At 51.4% G+C, this 21,920-nt stretch overlaps 1 protein-coding gene across 1 annotated transcript in view; it reads right to left on the bottom strand.

Annotated features, from left to right (window-relative positions):
- Positions 1-1,157: 1,157 nt before the first annotated feature.
- Positions 1,158-21,920, bottom strand: part of ASB18 (ankyrin repeat and SOCS box containing 18) — a 42,675-nt gene continuing 21,912 nt past the window's right edge. Inside the window, exons 3-5 of the mRNA XM_042953465.1 lie at positions 20,190-20,694; positions 3,013-3,126; positions 1,158-2,527 (exon numbers count right to left, since the gene is read on the bottom strand). Coding sequence (XP_042809399.1) covers positions 2,342-2,527; positions 3,013-3,126; positions 20,190-20,694 — 805 coding nt within the window. The 3' untranslated portion in view covers positions 1,158-2,341. The remainder of the gene's footprint in view (positions 2,528-3,012; positions 3,127-20,189; positions 20,695-21,920) is intronic.

Below are 21,920 nucleotides of genomic sequence, written 5' to 3' on the forward strand. Positions count from 1 at the left end.
TAGTAACAGAAGGGACCATTTACTGAGCTCCTTCCCTGGGCGGGCTCTGGACCTGGGGTTTTGCGGTCTCTGCACTCAGTGGGGCCGCCCCCGCCCCCGGGAGCAGGGCTGTTATCCACGCTCTTGAGGAACCCTCATGTTCACAGACGTACACGATCCAGGCCGTAGCCCAGACCTCCAGAGTCAGAATCTGCAATTCAACAAGATCCTTTTCCAGTTGGAGAAACCTACCTTGTGATAGTTCTCTGGCCAAATCCTGACCCGACAGGAGGTGCGTGGACACTTTCACTGTCCAGTTGAGACAATCACATTTGACTTCGGTTAAGTAGCTATTCTTGCTTGGGGGCGCAACCCTTTCCCTGGGGTGTCACTGTGGGCTCCTGCCTGTCCCGCAGCGTGCTGTCTGCCTTTCCAGGACAAAGCGGTCTCCCGAGAGTCCCGTGGTGACCACATCTGCGCACCTGCTCCGTGGAGCCTCACGGCTTCTCCAGGGAAATTCAGAAGCCCTGGTCTGGAAGCCAAGACCCTCCCAATGTGCCCCCATGCCGTCCACTCCTTCCTTCGTCCAGCTGCCAAAGCACAAGGACCCTCCCCTCCAGGAGGCCGGGTCTCTGTTCCTCCACCACACCCTGCACATTCCTGCACCCTGCCTTCGAAACAGTGGTGACCACCGAATGTTTACGGAGGAGGGGCTTGGGGACGGCCGTCCTCTTGGGGTGGGGGTGTGAGGGTGGGTCAGCTGAAGGTGCTGGGGGACGCCGTCCTATCACCCCCTTGGCCCACTGTGTTGAAATCGAGGCTCAGCCCGGCTACCTGCTTCAGGATGTCTGCCCTCACGGTGGGGGGGGGGGGGCCCGGCTGGTGCCCTTCGCAGCTCCACAGTAGGCCTCATCATGGCGCACACAGCGGCCCATCTATGCTGCGGGTGCTGCCTAGGCCGTGCGCTCCCTTCCAGATCGGCAGCCGTGGGAGCCATGCCCCGCCCCCCAGGCCCGTCTCAGCACACCCGTGCGCTGGCTCAAACTGGAAAAGATAGAGCCACTGCTTATCCCCAGAGGATGGTGGCGAAGAGTTCTTGTCTCGCAATCTGGTGTATCGACAAAAACTTTGAAGGCTTGTTAAGGCAAACAGATTAGGGGACATCTACCATAGAAAAAATCGTTTATTACTCACCATTCCCAAGAGAAGGGACACGGCATGCCATGGGGTGGGCACGTGGGGAAGCACCAGGGTTGGTCAGGAGGTTGGGGGAAGGGATGTGGACAAAAGCCTCTCTTGTGGTTTCCATGGAAGGAACAGGGCCAGGCGGGACAGACGGGCTTAGGATCGGCTAGTGGGAATCATTTCAGCAGGCTCTGGGGTATAAGGGCTGTCCCTACCTGTCTGGCACCTGGCCCTGGGACCGTTAGGACAGGTGGACCATAGCCCAGAGTGTGACAGCCCAGTAAAGGAGGTGGGTGGGGGTGAGAGCTCTGGATTGGCGGGGTTGCATTTGAAAAGCGTGCTTGGGGGTGAACGGTTTGCTGTCCTCAGGAATCGACCAGCCCTGGAAGGGGCAGTCCCTCCAGGGTCAGCCAGGTCCCAGATATCAAAAGCACCAGAATACAGAAAATAAGGAATGGCCTATGCAGTCCTGACACCTTGAGCAGCTCTCTGTGTATGTGACGCCCAGGCTGGGTTGATGGCGACCCTTACCAACCCGTGTCTATTCCTGGCATCCGGCTTCCTGCAGGTTGCCACAGCTGAATCATTTGGGGTTTGGTGAGAGTGTCAGAAGACTCACATGGGACCAGAACGCTGGGCTCGCCGCCCCTCCAATGTCCCTTAGGGACTTCGGGACTGTGATGTGCTGGGAAGCACCAGGGGGCTCCAGAAAGGCGCTCTTGTTACGGAAACAGGTGTCCTCTCTCAGTACGTACCCCTCTCACGTGTTGGGCACAGAGCCTTTGCAGGCGGCCAGGCTCCAGGAGAGGCGGGACAGTGCCTGTGAGGCGGATGGTCTGATGGCTGAGGGGGCAGCATGGAGGCTGTTAACCCACCGCAGGCAGGACACAAGCCTTGGGAAAACAAGTGTATCTTTTCGTTCAACTTCTGTTGAAAAGTCCTCTCTGATACCAGTACTGTGGCACTCACCACCTTGACCCTCACGAGCAACCCTGAGAGGCAGAAAGGCCTTTTATTGCCAGTTCTGTTCCAAAGTGACCGGGAATCTGTGAGGTCCAGGCGTCCGCCAGGGGACGTGGCAGGTGCCGTCCGGGTCTGCCCCTCCTCCCCCCTCAGTGCACCGCCTCTACGGAAGGCAGCAGTGAGAATCAGAGCCTCAGTCCCAGCGCTCTGGTTTTCAGTACAAAACACCTTCCGGCTCCAAAAGGAGGTAATTTTGCAGGGACTTTGGGAGGGGCAGCAGGGGCGCGAGGTGGAAACACTTCTTGCCAAGTAACTTCCGAATGGCGCAACGGCTCAGGTGCTGCAGACAGCGGGGGGCGTGGGCCAAAGCAAACAAAGACCGGTAGAAGGCCTGGTGCATCTGGAAAGAAGGCAGGCGGGAGATCAACCCTGACAGCCGGCAGCGCCCTCCACCAAGGGGGTGCGGGGATTTTCCCGAGGTGCCGTTCTAGGGGGTCTGAAGGAAGTCTGTTTTGGGTGACACCCCAGGTAACACAGGTATTCTCCTCAAATCCTGCTCTGCTCCCCCCACTGCACGGTGCACTCGCTGTTGGGCGATGTGCACAGAACTCAAGTCAATGAGACGTGAGGGGAGAGCTTCTGGAGGCTTCTGGGGGCTGGCGGGGGGGAACGTCCTCACAGTTTCTTAATCGACAGTGACCGTGGACTTTGTTGGGTACCTAGATACACCTCCACTTTGCCTTCTCTGTCCTTTTTTGATGCTTTGCGCTTCCCTGGGTATAGTGTGAGGAAACACACACACACACACACACACACACACGCACGCGCGGGTGAGCAGAAACCCAGCGATGCTGTGCTGAGGGGGAAGGAAGGGCGCTCCCTTACCTGAAATACTTCCTCCGGAATCACCTCCCGCCAGGACTCAGACACGCGGAGCTGAGGGTAGGAGTTGAAAAGCGTCTCGATCACCGTGGGGGCTGGCGCGCAGGTCTTCAGCACCTGGTCGGAAGTGGGGGGGACAGAACTTACGTCGACTGGGCTCTGGGTCCAAGTGGGGAAAGGGCCAGCAGACATGGGGGGGTGTCTGGGTCCCACTTCGGCCACTCCCTGGCTGTGTGACCCCACTCTACCTCAGCCATACCGGGGATAACAGCCCTGGAGGGATCAGGACAGCAGGGCCACGGAAGTTAGTTCCCAGACAAGCGCAAGGCAAGTGGCCCATCTTAGCCCCGTGATGGCAGCACATCCCCGAGTCTGGGTCAAGTGCTTACGCATTCACTTTCCCAGGAACAGGGTGCCGATGGCTCCATGGGCTCTCCTGGCCTCCGGATTGCTACTCAGAGAAGAGGAAGGAGGTTCTGTTGGTTGGCAGTCTGGTCCAAGGATGGTGTTTACAAATTCTTATCTCAATTTCCTAATGTGTCAGGACACTGAGGGAGAAGGATCGCTTTGCCATTGAATTTCCTCCTGACTTGGCCTTTCCATTTTATTTCCAGTCTCTGCTGGCAAAGGAGTCCTGTTTTCTTATTTGCAAATTTTACGATTGAAATGAGAACACTATTTGCTTTTTAAAAATCAGCTTTTTCTTGCGATCGTGACATGTGAATGAACACAAAAATGATAGTCCCTATGCACCCCCCCCATCAACACATGGCCAACCCTGCCCCATCCACACCCACGTTACCTCCGATTATTTTAAAGCAAATGCAATGTATCCTATCATTTCATCTGTAAATATTTCAGTGTGACTCTTACGGGATGCTTTAGAAGAAACCACATCATTACACGACCTGAGAAATTAACGAGTTTCTTAGCATCATCTAATATATGGCCAGTGTTTAAATTCACAAATTTCTCTTCAATTCTCTTCAATGCCATTATATAGTAAAAAAAAAAAAAAATTGTTTGTCTGAATAAGAACTGAAATAAGGCCAACAGGGTTGAGATTGGTTGATATGATGTATTATCAGATCTCTTATTTGTGTATCATGTTATAGATTATTGAAGAAACTGCGTTCTTTGTTCAGCAGAGTCTCTCAGTGTTGGGATTTTGCTCACAGTATTCCTGTAGGGTTTGGGGACACGATGTTCCTCCTCTGCTTTTTGTAAATTAATGGTTGGGTTTGGAAAATTCATCAAATTCAGATTTGATTTTGGGGAAGGGCAGGGCAACATCATAGCTTTCTGTTTTTGAGGCTTAAGATTTACCAAGGGTTGTAAAACTATTCTTAGTATTTCTTCATTGAGAAAACTGAGGTTAAGCAATTTTCTTAAGATCAGGCACCAAATATCTACAGCAGGCAATTAACAAACAGGGCCAAAGGCTGAGCTCCCTGGGGCTCTCTGAACTGAGTCAAATAGAAGAAAGTACTTAAATCCCCCAGTATGGTTGCTCCACTCACAACTTACTGAGCTTGGCTCAGATATGAACCCTTTTTAAAATGTTAAGACAAAACAAGAAATTAGTGTATCTTTGTTCAGAGATAAGCACTATTAACATTTTAAGTATACTAATGTTTAATGCATTTGGACAAAAAATTAATATATACAATAAGAGTGGGCTAATACTTTGCATATTATTTTGAAACTTGATTTTTGTCCACTCAAAACAGTTGTGCACAATTCAGAAATCATAAATGAGCACTTCAACATTACTTCAGTGACCATATAATATTTTATTTGATGAATATATGAGCATATTATAATGTATTCAATGAAACGACTACTGTAAACTGATGTTACAAACAACGAACACTCTTGAATGCGATTCTCTTTCTGCCCCTAACCATTCTTATTTAAATTATTTTTATTTTTTTCTTTTTTGAGAGAGAGAGAGAGAGAGTACAAGGGGGGGGAGAGGGGCAGAGGGAGAGAGAGAGAATCTTAAGCAGGCTCCACACAGGTCTTGATCCCATGACCCTGGCATCATTACTTGAACTGAAATAAAGAGTCGGACGCCCAACTGACTGAGCCCTCCAGGCGCCCCTTTATGTAGCTAAGATAATTCTGCCCTCTTCTGACATTGAATTCCTGGAAGCAGAAACGTAGGGTCAAGGAGTCTGTACATTTTAAAGGTTTTAAAACATGCTGTCAAACTGTGAGTGTGCAAATTGGCACACTTTTTGAAGAATGGGGTATGAGAGTATCTCTTTCTCCCTACCCAAATTATCTCATTAGTTATTTAAATTTGATAGGTACAATATGGAATATTTACTTCTGTTTTGGTGGACCATTTGTGTTCTTTTGTGAATTGCTAAATTATGTTTTTTGCGCAATTTTCTATAGTATGTTTATTTTTTTCATTGATTTGTAAATCTATTTTATATTTTTGCAAATATATCTTTATATTTGCAAATAATGGTATTTTCTCCTCTCAATATAAATATCTCACATTTACTTTTCTTGTCTTATTACATTGGTGAGAGCTTTAAAGTTCAATGTTAAATAACAATATTGATAGCAGGCATCATTATCTTATTCCTGATTTTAATAGGATTATCTGTAATGTTTCACTAAACCATATAACCTTGGATATTAGTTTCAGATAGACTCTCTGTTCTAAATTCAGGAAGTGTCTTTCTGTTCCTAAGTTACTGTAAATTTTAGGATTTCATTTTATTTTTTGCCTTTTTCTAAGCAAGTTGATACAAGATTTTTCAATACCGACCCATTTTTGTCTTCACAGAACAGACTCTATTTGACCAATCTGAAGAAAATGCCAGATTCAATTTGCTAAGATTTCTATATCTCTTCTAAGAACTAAATGTGGTTTGTTGTTTCAGTTTTGTAAGCTATTTGTGTCAGGTTTTGGTATCACTTTATGTCGACTTAGCTTAGAAAATCTCCTGTTAGCACATTCCAAGATTTTAAAAGTGCAAACTTCCTGGAAGCGAGAAGGCACGGATCTTGCATTTAACATTGTCTATGCCTGGTCTTATGCTGCAGGTAATATTTTTCACTTTCTTCCTCGGTTATTGGTATTTTTTTATATTTTCACTTTCTTCCTCGGTTATTGGTATATTTTGATTTCTTCTTCTTTTTTTTTAAAGATTTTATTTATTTTTTATTAAAAAATTTTTAATGTTTATTTATTATTTTGAGAGATAGACAGAGTGTGCGTGGGGTGGGGCAGAGACAGAGGGAGACACAGAATCTGAAGCAGGCTCCAGGCTCTGAGCTGTCAAGCACAGAGCCCGACGCGGGGCACGAACCCACAGACCACGAGATCATGACCTGAGCCGAAGTCGGACGCTCAACTGACTGAGCCACCCAGGCGCCCCAGATTTTATTTTTAAGTAAACTCCACGCCCAACATGGGGCTCAGACTCACAACCCCAAGGTCAAGAGTTGCACGCTCTACTGCCTGGGCCAGCCAGGCGGCCCTTGATTTCTTCTTGAATCCATTTTGTTAATCTATATTTTCCTGGAAAACAATCTCGTCTTATTTTATTTATTAAAAAATTTTTTTTAATTCCAGTATGGTTAACATACAGTGTTATATTAGTTGCAGCTGCACAGTATAGTGATTTAACAATTCTAAACATGACTCAGTGCTCATCATGGTAAGCGTACTCTTAATTCCCTTCAGTTACTTCACCCATTCCCCACCCCGCTCTGGTAACCATCAGTTTGTTCTTCTTCTTCTTTTTAATGTTTATTTTTGAGAGAGAGAGAGAAAGATAGAGCATGAGCAGGGGAGGGGCAGAGAGAGAGGGAGACACAGAATCCGAAGGAGGCTCCAGGCTCCGAGCTGTCAGCACAGAGCCTGACGCGGGGCTCGAACTCACGGACCATGACATCATGACCTGAGCCGAAGTCGGACGCTTACCTGACTGAGCCACCCAGACGTGCCACCAGTTTGTTCTTTATAGTTAAGTCTGTTTTTCTGTTTGTCTCTTTTTGTCCTGTTTGTTTTATTTCTTAAATCCCATGTATGAGTGAGATCAGATGGTATCTGTCTTTCTCTGAGTCATTTCACTTAGCATTGTGCCCTCTAGATCCATCCATGTTGTTGCAAATGGCAACAATCTTCATCGTAAAGAAACTGAGCTTTGCAGGTGTATCTGTCAGAGTTCCAATAGGACAGAAACAGCACATTGATGTAGGATCGTCCCGGGAGGGTTTACCAATACAGGAACTATTAAGCCCGGTGTGAGTACAGGGGAAGTCAAAGCACTAATGTGGAGCTGGGAGCAGGGCCACTTCTGCCTCTGGGACTGAAGGGTGGAGACTCACGTGGGCTATCAGGAGTAGTGATCTTGGGTGGGGACATGCAGCCAGCCTGAGGCACAGAGGGGGCCAAGCAGAGACCTCCTCTGACCTCGCCCTCCTTCTCCCACTGTCTGCTGGGAGACTGCACTGGTGAAGCCCAGGAAGGCAGAGGGCCCAGGGCCTTCTTGATGTATCTACGCAGGTGGAGAGAAATTCTGGATGGGAGATATCCCCACTCTCTCTAGGAACAAGCACCCCTTTTCATTTGAAATTCTGTAATTGGGGGCACCTGGGCGGCTCAGTTGGTTGAGCGTCCGACTTTGGCTCAGTCACGATGTCACGGTTCACAGGTTCGAGCCCCGTGTCGGGCTCTATGCTGACCGCTTGGAGCCTGGAGCCTGCTTCGGATTCTGTGTCTCCCTCTCTCTCTGCCCCTCCCCTGCTCGCACTCTGACTCTGTCTCTCAAAATTAAACATTAAAAAAAAAAAAAAAGAAATTCTGTAGTTGTATTTCCAATGTTTTTCCTTGTTTAGTCTTACTGGAATTTCACTAATTTGTTTTTTCAAGGAATCACCTATTGGATTTTATTGACCAGTTCTTTTCAAATATTCGAATCCATTAAATTTTGCACTTATTGTTATTAATGCCTTTGTTCCTCTTTCTGACCCCTTGGATTGACTGCTCAGTTAATTTAGTAACATTCTTTTCCACTTGAGTCATAATAAAAGCAACTTTTAAAGTGGTGTGGGTACGGTCACAGCCCTAAGTTTTGAGGCACAGGGTTCTAACTCTCTCTCTTAAATATCCTGCAATTCTGTAAGTATTGATGCAATAGTTTTTTGAGAGTGTGCTATGCAATTTTCAAAAGGTTATTTTTGAAAATTAGCTGTTTGCTGTTAATTTCTGATGTATTGTATTACAGCCTTTTTTTAAAGTTTACTTATTATTTTGAGAGAGACAGAGAGAGAGAAAATGCAACTGGAAGAGGGGCAGAGAGAGAGAGGGAGAGAGGGAATCCCAAGCAGACTCTGCACTGTCAGCACAGAGGGGGAGGTGGGGCTCAGATTCACGAACCGTGAGATCCTGACCTCAGCCGGAGTTGGACAGTTAGCCGCCTGAGCCCCCCAGGCGCCCCTCTATTACAGCTTTAAATGATATCTGCCTTGGAGTACCAGAAGTTGTATTCTGTTGGCAGGGTGCAAAGTTCAACATGCACTTGTCACATGTATGATTGGAAGCTTCTACTCCCCCCTCCCCGCCACTTGATCTATGAGAGACTGAGATGTGAACTTAAAATCACCTAGAATTACTATTTTTCAGTTAGTTTCTCCACTGTAACATCACCTTTCTTTGGCACATAGGCTTCTGATAGTGTGGACCGTATTCTTTATCTCACCGTCAGGGCATCTTGTCCCTTCAGTTAGTGGGAATTCTTCTATGTTGCGTGTTAGTATCAATGCATCGTTTTATTTTTCGTTTGTTTTTGCTAGAATTAGCAAAACAATTGTTTTTGTTTCTGTTAACCCTCTCATTCCGGTTTTAACGTGTTTTGAGTCTCTGTGTTGGTAACAGGGCAGTTTAAGAAATGTACATTTATTGTTATCAATAATCTATTTGGGCTTACTCTGTCTTATTTTATTCTTTATGATTTTTCAAAGGTTTATTTATGTATTATTATTATTTTTTATTTATGTATTTAGTAATCTCTACACCCAATATGGGGCTCTAAACTAATGACCCTGAGATCGAGAGTCTCCTGCTTCTTTGATGGAGACAGCCAGGTACCCCTATTCTTTTATGATTTTTTATGCCCGTTCCTTTGTTGTCTGATTTCTGTTATACAAGTTTGTGGTTTCCTTGTGTTTATTCTTATATTTTGGAAGTACGTATCCTATTTAAAATTCTCCTAGTGGTTACCTTCAAGATAAAAAATAATGGCCCATATTTTCTAAACATTAGAATGGCATTTTTTGCGTTCTAGATGTGCCATTATCCCTGGCACATCTCTAGATGTGCCACTGTCTTCTCCTAACCAATTCTTCTCCTTCCTTAATAACATCTGGAGTTTTGGTTCCAGATCATGATTATTACAAGGTCATATTTTATGTTGCGTACTTCCTTGAGAGATAACTTTTGGTATTAGCGTTTAGTTTTACAACCTGCCTTACAATTACTCGAGTTGTCTCTATTTTCCCTGAGTTGTATGCCCACCACCTGTCCATTAAGCCTTTCACCCCAGATATTTACCGAGCTCCTCCGAGAAGCTAGGGACCGTGTTATGCCTGCATGCTACAATGGCAAACTCTGCCTTCCCAGAATTTTACAGCCCCCAACTAGATGGTCCCAAATAAAAGTAAAATCAATAATAGACAACAGGTGCCATAGCAACTGTGGTGGGGGGATCACGAGGTGCTAGAAGTGGGACCTAAGTCAGACTTGGATTCGCAATGGGGGCTGAGTTGGTCAGGGGAAGACCAGCTCTGTGGAGTAGGTGACACTGGAGTTAAGACCTAGTTAAGGAGTAGGAGTTACAGAAGGTAGGGCGGGTTCAGAGGGTAAGCGTGTGCCGGGTGGAGAAAACAGTGGCCAAACCTGGGAGGTGAGGAGATGCTGAAAATGTTGGCCGGGGCGCAGAGCGTGACGTGGGGCATGTGAGCCAGAGACTGGGGAGGGAGGCAGGGCGCCGTCGGGCCGAATGCCGACCTCCAGGATGAAGCTGGGCGACCTGGAGGGCACGGGGGAGCCCTGGGGGAGTGACAGGATCAGATTGTGATTTCAGAAATAGCACCATGGCTACAACGTTGTGAACAGTTTCCGGGGGCCATATTGGAGGCAGGGGGCCCAGTTCAGGGGACGTGTCCAAGGGCCACGGGAGAGATGGTGGCGGCTGAAACTCAGCTGGTGGCCGTCAGGATGGAAAGAGGAGGAAGATGCCGAGACACAGGGAGGAGGCAGAGGGAGGGAATCTGCAGACTTGAGTTTCCCAACCCCGAGATGCTTTTCGGTCTTATCCTTTCGTCCGCTGGAGTACTCCCATCCCATTGGTCTTCAGCCCCAGATACCGCAGACACCCTGCCCTTGCTATGAGCACCAGCGGGCTGCCACACCCAGTTGCGCAGTGCTCCCCTCTCCCTGTGCTGTGTGGGCCACATCTGATGCGGTTAGTCAGGTCCTCCTCTGTGACATTCTTCACTTGGCTCCCAGGAAGCCACGCTCTCATCCCACCTCCCTCACCGGCTGCTTCTCCCCAGCTGCCTTCTCCTCTCTCCCTCTTCTTGATGTGAGAACACCCCTGCATTCATAGGTCCTTCCTCTTCTTCTTCTTTTTTTTTTTTAAATGTATTCTCACTTCCTGGTGATCCCATCTGGTCTCCTGGCTTTCAGTACCATCCATATGTAAATAAGATGCGGTCCATATATGCAGTGGAATATTACTCAGCCAGAGACTGGACTGTTGCCATTTGCAACAACATGGATGGAGCCAGAGAGTCTCCCTGAGCAAAATAAGTCAGTCCGAGAAAGACAGATACCGTATGATTTCACTCATGTGTAGAATTGGAAGACACAAAACAAATGAAGAAAGAAGAACAGAGACAAACAAACAAAAACCCGGAGTCTCAACTATAGCCCTCTCAAACTCTGGGCTTGGACAGCCTACTGCTTACTTGGTATCGAAAACAAGCCCCCAGTTCTCTTACTCTACCCACAACCTTCCATTTCAGCTGATGGCAAACCCATCTTTTCAGCGTCTCAGGCTGAATGCCTTGGAGTTGGCTTTGACTCCTCTCTCTCTCTCACATCGCTCATCCAATCTGTCAAGAAATCCTGGGGGCTCCGTCTTCAAAATATGTTCAGAATCAGAGAAGATCCTGGCAACAGCCTCCTAAGTCGTCCCCCCACTTCGGCACCCCCTCCCCTAATGTATGTTCTCAGCACGGAGGCCAGAAGGGTCCCCATCAAATGTTAGTCGGGTCCTGCCACTCTGCTCAAACCCCTCTGATGGCCAAAGTCATGACAGTGTCCCGCAAGACCCCACACCATCCACGCCCCTCCCCTACCCCTGGTCCCATCTCCTGCTGTCGCCAGCTCTCTCTACCGTCAGCCACACTGGTCCCCTTGTTCCACACACAGGTCAGGTTTACTCCTGCCTCAGGCCACAGGCTGGCTGCTGGTCAGCTGGCCCCTTCCCCCCAGGCACCTGCACACCTGCACAGCTGATGCACTCACCTCTCAAGTCTTGGCTCAAAGCCACCCACCCTGGATACTGCGCTTAAAACTGCAACTGCCCCCCCCCCCCACTATAGTTTTTATCATTTTATTGGCCCATTGATGATGCTCATTGTTTAAAGCTTGTCTTCCTGTTCGAATGTAAGCTCTATGAAGGCAAGACTACTTTTTTGTTTTTTTTTTTCTGAACTATACCCAAAGCACTTAATATGTTGCTGACGCATGGCTGGTGCTCAGTAAATATTTGTTGGATAAATAAATATGTAGAACTGTGTCTTTTCTTTTCATCTCTCTCCTTTCCTTCCTTGTTTCCTAACTTCCTTTTCTAGCTTCCTTCCTTCCTTCCTTCTTTCTTCTTTCAAATGATTTTAAGTAATCTCTATACCCAAAGTGGAGCTCAAACTCACAACCCTGAGATCAACAGCATTCTCTAATGAGAATGAGCCAGCCAGGAATCCCAAGTATATATATGTTAAATGCATTAGGAAGGCAAGGTTGATAAGACACAAGTGTCTTACTTTTACCACCCAAATGAAAAGCATCTTGGCTGAGTCTAAAATTCTAGCAACCAAACTTTTCCTTTAAAAATCTGAAGATGAGAGGTGTCTGGCCGGCTCAGTCAGTGGGGCATGTGACTCTTGGTCTCAGGGTTGTGAGTTTGAGCCCCACCTTGGGTGTATAGATTAAAGAATCTGAGGATGATATTTAATTGTCTTCTGATAATATTGCAGCAGAGAAATTGGAGCCTAGACTGATTTTTATTCCTTTATGAATATTTTCTACTCAGATACTTTGCAAGATTTTCCCATGCTTTTCAAAATTAAAATTTTTTTTAACATTTATTTATTTTTGACAGAGAGAGAGAGAGAGACAAAGCGTGAGCGGGGGTGGGGGTGGCAGACAGAGAGGGAGACACAGAATCCAAAGCAGGCTCTAGGCTCTGAGCTGTCAGCACAGAGCCTGACGCGGGGCTCGAACTCCCAAACTGTGAGATCATGACCTGAGCAGAAGTCGGACGCTCAACCGACTGAACCACCCAGGTGCCCCTTTCCATGCTTTTTTAGAACACTTGTGCTAGAATGTATATAGAAGTGTGACTCCCATCACTGATTTGCAGAGAATATCCATTCGACTTCTATGAGTTAAGATTTCTAGTGCAGCTAAGTTTTCTTCTATTCTGTCTTTGATTACTATTTCTTGTTTCTTTTTTAGAGAGAAACAGTGTGTGTGTGTGTGTGTGTGTGTGTGTGTGTGTGTGTGTATGTGTGAGTGGTGGAGGGAGAGAAAGAGAATCTTAAGCAGGCTCCACACCTGACTCAGGGCTCGATCTTGCAACCCTGAGACCATGACCTGCACTGAAATCAAGAGTTGGATGCTTCACCGACTGAGCCACCCAGGTGCCCCTGATTACTATTTGTGATCCATTTGTTCTAGGCTCTTCTTCAGCAACATCACTTATCTGTGGGTTGGCTTCTACCCTCTGTCCTTCATAAACACCACTTTCTTTTCTAGTTTCTTGGTTTTGTTTTTTTCTTTTGCACTTAGGAAGAGCTTTTTAAAATTGTTTTATGTTTATTTATTTTTGAGAGAGACAGAGAGAGAGAGAGAGAGTGAGTAGGGGAGGGGCAGAGAAAGAGGGAGACACAGAAGCCAAAGCAGGTTCCAGGCTCTGAGCTGTCAGCACAGAGCCCGACGCGGGGCTCAAACTCACGAACCGCAAGATCACGACCTGAGCTGAAGTCGGACGCTTAACCAACTGAGCCTCCCAGGTGCCCCAGGAACAGCTTTTAATGTTAATTTTCCTTTGTAGCTAACACACTGTGGTTGACTTTCCAACACTCCAAAGGATTAGTTTAATTCAATCGCTATAACTCCATTCCCCTTGCCATGACTGGTTTGGGGAAGTGCAGGTTTAAGTCAACTGGGGCCAGTGAAACACAGGGGAGCCTCCTCGGGGCTTCTAGAGAAAAGCAAGTGGATATGAAATGAGGAAGCTGGCTGGCCCAGTTGTTGCTGGAAGCCATTTTCCGACCAAGAGATGAGCCATCCTGAGGACGAAGCCAAGTCACGAAGGTTGGAAAACAGCTGGTTCCTTGGGGACCTCCTGGGGACACAGAAACAATCCATCCCGAAGCCTGCCCTTACTTCTCCATTTCTTGTTATATGAGATACCACAGAGGCTGGAACCAAGTCTGCCTGGTGGGGGCTGGGAGTATGGGGAGGAGCCGTCGAGGGTACCGGAGCCTTGGAAATGCAGGCTTCTTCCCTCCCTTTCATGGGGTCTCCTTTCGCCGAAGCCAGCCAGCAGCCGGCTGGTATGGGACTCTGAGTTCGAGGGGTCTAGCCGCACTGTCCCCAGCCCTCAACATGCAGAGCAGAAGGCAGGGACGCCAGGGAGTGGATCTGAGGTCACAGGTGCCAACAGCACAGCTCCGTCACTTACGTCACCGACGTGGTTCCTTTTATGGATCAATACTGCTTTTTGCTTCCCTTCAGGCGCTGTCCAAGCCGCCGCTGTATAACCTTGTCCCCACCCCACCCCCCATCCCCCTTGTCACATCATGCTACTGCCTTGTCCCCTTAACCGGCTCTGCTTTAGGCACCTCTTGCGCTCTGTAGATGACGGCACACAGTTTCTCAGATTTTCTTCTGGATCTTTTCATGAGAGGTACGGATTTCCTTTCTACTCCCTGGATGCCGTCCCCGCATTTTGTTGTTGTTGTTTTTCTGCCCCCTTTCCCCCCTCATGAGTCTATTTATATGTCTGCTTATTTGTCATTGATTAAGGCAAGAGCCAGACAGGAGGTGTGTCAAAATGCGGGCGAGGTCCGTGATGCTGTATTTCCCGGCGGGAGACCGGAGGGGCCGTGTGGAGGAAGGCTGGCGAGGACCATGCCCAGCCCTGTTCCGCCTGCACGTTCACCTGGTGACTGCGCCCCCCGGGAGCCCTCTTCTCGTACCCTATTCCCAGCACAGCTCGCAGGTTGCTATGCAACCCGGCTTCCTAGGTTTCCACCTTTGCACTTTGCCCCATCTCCGAGAATGCACTGTATCTCCAAAGGCATCCCCTACTGCCTGGTCGACTTTAAAAACAGTTTTGTAATGTGCGCCTGACTGCTTGAAAACTTAGGGCAGTGCTGAGGATTTGCTTTCTCTCCCGGCTCCCTTTCCCGTCTCCCTTCCCTCCTCTTGTCTTGGCGGCTCTTCTAGTACGGGGACAGGAGCAGTTGCACTTTAAAAGCTGGTCATCGCAGTGCTACTGTAAGAATGATCATCTCTGGGCCCCGTCCTACCCCAAATTTGGGTTTTGTCCCAATCCATTACTCTTACGAAGTCAGAAGCGGGCGTTAGAGAAGGAGAGAGACGGTGAATGCCGGAGACGGAGAGGTAGAGGGAGAGCCGGGCAGGCAGACGTCTTCCCACCCGAGCCCCGGAGCCCGACTTTATCCCTTCACCAGCACACAGTGTGCCCCTGGCGTGAGGGTATTTCTGGCTTCCAGAAGCCATCACTAACATGCCGTTTCCTGGAGCACGGTGGTCTCCGATTTCGACTGCCCCCCTTTTGCGCTGGGAGAAAACCGCACCATCAAGCTGAGCGGTTCACACCGGACCCCTCCGGATCTAGTCTGGTGACACGTATATGGTGTCCTATGCAATGCCTGCTTCTTCAGACCCTCCCCAGGCTAACCCTATCCCTCCGGTGACCCTGCGATTGGCCCTCAAACTTACTCTCTGCAAAACGTTAAATGGCTCCCAGCGACTGCAGGCGCCAGGGAGGCCTCCCCGCACCGTCCCCCCGCCCAGGACGAGCTGCCCTCCCTCAGCAGAAGCGCCCCCTCCTCCAGGCCCCTCCTTCCTGGGTCACAGACTGTGATCAAGTCTTATTGCCTGTCTCTGGGAATTCATTTCCTGTCTCTCTGTTCCACCTCTCTGGGGCTCCCCGGCCCTCCCCAGTCCCCCAGCCCCGTGCCCCCTCACGTCTGCCAGGCAGCTGGCTGCCTTCATTATTTTTACGCCAACACAGTTTAAAAAATCTCCGCTGCCTCCTCGCTGTCTGCGGAGATGCGGCTGCCACACTGCTCTGACATCCCGGTGTCATTAGGGCCCACGCACACTCTCCTCGGCTAATGAGGCGGCAGAAAGAAAATTAAGGGGGAAAATCACACAGGCACATTGCTCTGTATGTAGATGGAGAAATAAACCAAGAACAAGGAAAACAGAGGTGCGCTCCTGGAGACAGCTCACCTCCCTCCTCCCACCGGGGACGCTCGCACATGCACACACGGCTCCGTGAAGACAGGAAACGGGAGTCTGGTTTGTGGCTGCTGCTACCCCGGGATTCTCCCACTAAACCTCTGGTGCAGCTGGCGGTCCTGTGAGGTCGCTTTGCCGCCTTCTGTCATCAGGCAAAAAGAAGGCACCAAAACTTTGGGTCCGCACTTTCAGCGTGGTCGGGGCCCAGAAGGTGAGGCAAGGCCAGAGATCTGCAGATGTTTCTAGAATCTGCCATTCTCGCCACCAACCTTCTTTTCTCCCCTCATTCACGCTACCCGCATGCCTCGCCTGGATTTTCCACCAGTCCCCTATTCTGGCATGTTCTCCACACTCGAGCTGAAATATCATCCCAAAGACTCATTTGATCGTGTCACCTCTGCTGCTTAACATGATGCAACACGTTCCCATTGTTCTCAAGACAAAGGCGAAAGCCCGTAACCCTTAAGGCCCCTGCCTCTTGCTCCCTCTGGCCGGTTTCCTCCTAGCTGCCAGCTACCGGGTCACCTTTCAACTGCATACATCCCAGTGCTCTGTCTGCCCCAGGACATTTGCCCGTGCTGTTCCTTCTGCCAGGAATGGTCCCTCTTTTATCCTTTACATGGTGGCGTCTTCGGCCTTCAGGTCCAGGCTCATTCCGCACCTGCCCGGGGAGCCTCTTACCGCGCCCCCCCTCCAGCCACGTCAGGCCCCCCGTTTGGCACTTTCAAGGTACGGTGGGCCTCGGTTTAGCAGCTTTCTGGCCGTGGCGACTTCACCTTGAGTGTGTCGTTGTCTGAGTCAAGACTGCCCTCCACTCTCTTAAGGCAGCTCTGTGAAGGCAGGAATGCACACGCCACAGTTCAACACTGACTCCAACACGAAGCACGGTAGTTCCCTGAAATGTCTGTCGAATGAGTAAGTAAGTGCTCAAGGGCTGCCTGTGGGAAGCACAGCCTACGTCTGCGGTCAGATGGCTCATTGCTGGTGCTGTCCCTGTGCTTCCCGCACTCCTGGGCTGAGTCTGAATGATTTAGGCCTCCCGGCTCAGGGGCACAAGGAGAGAGAGACGTGAGCAAAGCCCTTCACTGCAGACCAGGCCTCCTCCGACCTGCGGTCCACTGGTGACGGCTGCAGAACAAGTCGGGTCCACATGTGTGTGTTTAGAGAAACACTCCTGCCTACTCTCCTGCGGGCCGGGCCCCACCTGTCCCGACGCCTTCCGAATTCAAACCTGGCTGCGGCCGGCCGCCGCGTCTGCACCTGCCCTGGAGTCCCGCCGTCTGACTCTGCTGTTAACTAGCGGGCAGCCGGGCGGAAAGTCCTGGCTTCCTGTCAACATGCTTGCTTCCTAAGCTGTGACACCACTTTGATTTTCGGGGCAGAGCACTGCGCACGGCTCCGATGGATGCTTCGAGTCCGCCTGCCGCGGCGACGGTGCCTTTGTCTGGGCCTGGGGGAGCTGTGATTTATGTCATAAGCTCGCTGTGAAACCTTTGCCTCAGTAATTCTGAGCTCCGTGGGTGTCTCTTTACATCTATTTAAAGCACGGCTGCTGCCCACGGACCGCGTGCTCTGTGACATTCCCTGGTGCCTCTGTATACGCCCCGCCATGGTGCTGAGTCTTGCCTGCAGAGTCGTTTCAGTGTTTTGCTGCGCGCTCCACGAGTCTGCTGAGCGGAGTCGGGTCTGTCCCTTTGATGTCCTGCGTGGCGATCAGACCCCTTCCCCGGCGGACCGACCGCTTGCAGGGGCCTGGCTGCAGGAGCACGCTGCTTCCGTGCTTTGCCCCGCTGTCCCGGGGCAGGGCCACAACAACACAGGCGCTTGTGTCTTTGCTTAGAAGACTCTCAGTGGGGTGGTAAACGCGTTCCCCTTTGAAACCTGCTCCTGACCGCAGTGCCGGGGGCCGGGGGCTGCGGACCCCACCAGCGCTCCTTCCGGGGGCGTCCCCTCGAGGTGTGGGGAACAGCGCAAAGAAGTCAGAGCCGCGTGTCCAAAGGTTTAACCCACAGGCCGCTGTGGCCCGGAGTCGCCAGCATCCCTGCACTCATTCAGCAAACAGGGACTGAAGATGTGCGGGTTCGGGCGTGGTGCTCCGTGCAGGGGACGCAACGGCAGTGCGGCTGTTTTGTGAATGCCTCCGAGTATTAAGATTCCTCAGGGAGGCTCCGTTCCTTCGCAGATGGCGTGAAATTGCAGACAGATCGTCACTTCTGGGAGCCAAGCACTTCCCAGGGCCTCTTGGTCCCTGCTATAACAGCCTCCGCATTCAAACCTACCTGCGGCTTGCAGCCCGCTGACCATGCTACATTCCTGTGGGGCTGGTGGAGTGGGGGGCGGATCCCAGGAGAGGGCCCAGAGGGGGCCCAGAGGGGGCGCCCTGTGCCTTGTCCTGCATCTCAAGGTCGAGGCAGGGTACTTACAGCTCTGAAGACAGAGTTCAGGCGCTAGACGCCCTGCCCCCAGGGATGATGCCCAGCGAGGTCGTGCCTGGGACTTGGAAACCCACAAAGATTGCGTGATTCTAAGACCAACAAAGGAATATTTATTACTGGCCACTACTGAAACAAGTGGACCTTTTTTTTTTTCTTTTAAAGAATTTGCCGCAAATATTTTTCACTTTTGGCCCATCGCGTAAAGTCACTTCTTTTGTCTTGCTTGTTTCTTTTTCCTTCTTTATGCAGTTTCACGCCCCGAGGGCTGAAGTATCTTGCTTTAATGCAAACGCAGTGTGAACGGGAGGGACAGCAGGTGGGTCTCGACCCCATTTTATTGGTCCATGAACTAAGACCAATAAAGGTTGGGACCCATTACAATGTAAATGATGACTCAGAAATGTACGTGTTATAGAATATAAAAGTGTGGGTGTTCCTTCCCTGTCAAGAGCCTGCCATACTGGGATCCTGCCACAGTGGAGTGCCACGAGAGAATTACTTGTCACCGTGATGGTGAGGTAATGAAACACTCAGGGAGTCCAGTGGGTGGGTTTTACACGTTTCACCTACGTTTTGATAGACACACTTGGCAAAGTTAGCCTTTGAGAGAAATGTGTGAATTTTACTATTTCAGCCCACCTGGAGTACTGTCCTTTATTGATTAAAAAAATTTTTTTTAACGTTTATTTATTATTGAGAGACAGAGAGACACAGAGCATGAGCAAGGGAGGGGTAGAGAGAGGGGAGACACAGAATCCCAAGCAGGCTCCAGGATCTGAGCTGTCAGCACAGAGCCCGACGCGGGGCTCGAACTCACGAACTGTGAGATCATGACCTGAGCCGAAGTCTGTCGCCTAGCCACCTGAGCCACCCAGGCACCCCGAGTACTGTCCTTTAAAAGTAGTAGCTTTTCAGCTATTCGTTCAAAACTTAACAGGCCAAAGTATGTCTCTTGCTTATGACTGGCGAGCCTGGGGATAATTTTTAAATCAAGCATGCTCGATTTGACATCTAATGGCACGACTTCCCTTCAGTGAAGTCTTTTATGGGGAGGACAATATCTTCTTATTCCAACCAATATTTGGGGAACTTTTGGAAACATTTTCCACCTTCTAAGTATTTTCTCTGATGGGACATCTTTCGTCGTCATCTTTATCATTTCGGGGTAGATCTGACACGTGGGAAAAATGACAAGCTGCTCAGAGTGAAGTCTGCAAAGCGGGGTTGAGGTCCCAACAGAGCCCTGACCCAGCGAGGGACATTTCACCTGGTTGAAACCCAGGTAGGAGACCGTCATGAGCCTGGCGTATTTCCCAGGAGTGTGGTGTGGACGATATGGCAGAGATCTGCAAACAGTGTGAAGTGCTTTCCTTAATCTCATCGGTAAGGTAGGTGGTCAGAGTGGGTATTTCGTTTCAGATCCCACAGGAGACCCATACCTACTGTTTACCAATTACACCAAGAGGTAACCTGCCAAAATATTTTGGGCCATGATGACGTCGTGGAACTTAGTGCCTGGCATCGCCAGGTAACTACTATGGACGGATACAGTCAGGTTGGCAACTTAATTTTCCTTTTTTCTTTTTTAATGTAGGCTCCCCCAGGGTGGGGCTTGAACTCGCGACCCTGGGACTGAATCCCATGCGCTACAGACTGAGCCAGCCAGGCGCCCCAAACAACTTAATTTTCTAGTGACTCCGGCCAGGAGGCTTCTGGGTCCTGCTCTTCTAAGTGTGGTCCCAAGACCAGCACCCTCGGCCTCACCCGGGAGTTTGTCAGACATGCACACCCCCCCCCCCCCATCAGAAGTTGCATATGGACCGGGGGGGGGGGGGGGGGGGCGGGGCGCGGGCGCGGGTAGGGCTGCTGGGCCCTTGAATCTGAGAAGCGGCGCGAGCCCCGCCGCAGGCCCGTCCCCGGCGGGGCCCCCTTACCTTGGGGAAGGCGTCGGGCCACACGCTGGGGGAGCCGTGGTTGAGCAGCGCCTGCACCGTGCGCTGCGACGCGGCCTCCGCGGCGAAGGCTGCGGTCTGCAGCGCGCGGGCCAGCGGCGAGGCCCCGCCGTAGTCGAGCGCGCCCGCGTCGGCGCCGTGCCGCAGCAGGAGGCGCGCCAGGCCCGGGAGCGCGTGGCCGCAGGCCTTGTGCAGCGGGCTGCGCTCGTCCTCGTCGCGCGCGTCCGCCGCCGCCCCCCGCCGCAGCAGCAGCGCGCACAGACGCAGGCGGCGCGCGTGCTCGTCGGGCCGCCGCGCCGCGCCGCACGCCGCGCTCAGGGCCGTCTCGCCGCGGCCGTTCCTCGCGTCCATCGGCGCGCCGCGGCCCAGGTAGAGGCGCGCGTGCTCGTCCAGGCCGCGCTGGGCCGCCACGTGCAGCGGCGTGTCCCGGCCCGCGCCGCCCGCGCGCTGCACCGAGGCGCCGTGCTCCAGCAGCGCTTGCGCGCACCTGCGGGGAGGCCAAGGCCCGGTCAGCGCGGGGCGGGGCGGGGGCGCGACCCCCGAAGGCCCCGCCCCGCCCCCCGCCACGCCCCCCGCCACGCCCTTGCGCCCTGTCCCCACCCCCCCCACTCCGCCCCGCCCCACCGCACCCTGGCTGCCGCTGCCACCCAGCGCCAGTTGACTTCGTGGAAATCGAGGGGCGGGGTGGGGGGGGCGGCCCTGAGAGAAAGGACCCGAGTTCGGCCGTCCGGTGCCCAGGCTATGGGAGTGGAGACTGAGCTGGGGAGAAAAAATGAGATTTTGGCAGACCGGGGTGGGGGTGGGGCCTACCCGTTGCAAATGGTGGAAATAGCTAGCAACGTTTCCTCAGGATCCACGTGCTACTTTGGAGGGTAATGTGGTTCAAACGACAGTGCCCGAAGCACTAACTACCTGGGCTCTTTGTCATGGCTGGCGGTCACAGAGGGCTTGGGAGGCCTGGTGCTAAGGAGGGTCCCCTAGACCGGCGGGCTCTTCCGCAGCAGCCGGCAGGTAACCCTGTAAGCTACGCAGCTTTGGTGACCGTGCGAGGCAAGGCTCGCCGCGCTCCCGCAGAGGGAATCCATCCGTCCCTCAAGGCACTGACACGGACTGGCACTGGGGGGTCCTCCTACAGGGCTGCAAGCGTAGGTGGCACATGCCTAATTGTGGGGCTACCTTTGCTTCAATCAGACTTGCCCTTGGAGACTGTGGATCTTGGCTGCACCCATGTGAGTGCAGACCCCAGTGGTCTCCTGGGGACTCGAGACGCCCACAGGACACTGCGGTCCCCCCCAGAGGTGGGTGTCTTGGGCTGCCTCCACGTTCACCGACTGGATCCCCAGAGTGTCCTGTTACCCAGGCATCAGTGCCTCTCCCAGGAGAGAGAACCCCAGACTCCCACCTAAGCGGGGACGGCAGGCTGATGACCAGGCAAGGCTCATGCTGGACCTTGGGCCTCGGACGCTAGTGGGAAGCTCTCCCCGAAAGCAGGAGGCCAGTCCTGCATTGTGCTGACCTTTGTCCCTCGTGGACACTGCCAAAACACCAGCCCCACCTCAGACACCTGCTCCCAGGTCAGCTCCCCGACCTGGCCGTTAATGTGTTTGCCTCACCTTTGGAGTCTAACACTCCAGCATGCCGGCCTCAGGCCAAGCCTCCGCTCCTGCTGGCTGGTCCAGGCCTGTGGGTCCCCTTCTCATCCCTGGTCTGCCG

The sequence above is a fragment of the Panthera leo genome, chromosome C1 (assembly GCF_018350215.1).
Source record: "Panthera leo isolate Ple1 chromosome C1, P.leo_Ple1_pat1.1, whole genome shotgun sequence".
Classification (NCBI taxonomy): domain Eukaryota; kingdom Metazoa; phylum Chordata; class Mammalia; order Carnivora; family Felidae; genus Panthera; species Panthera leo.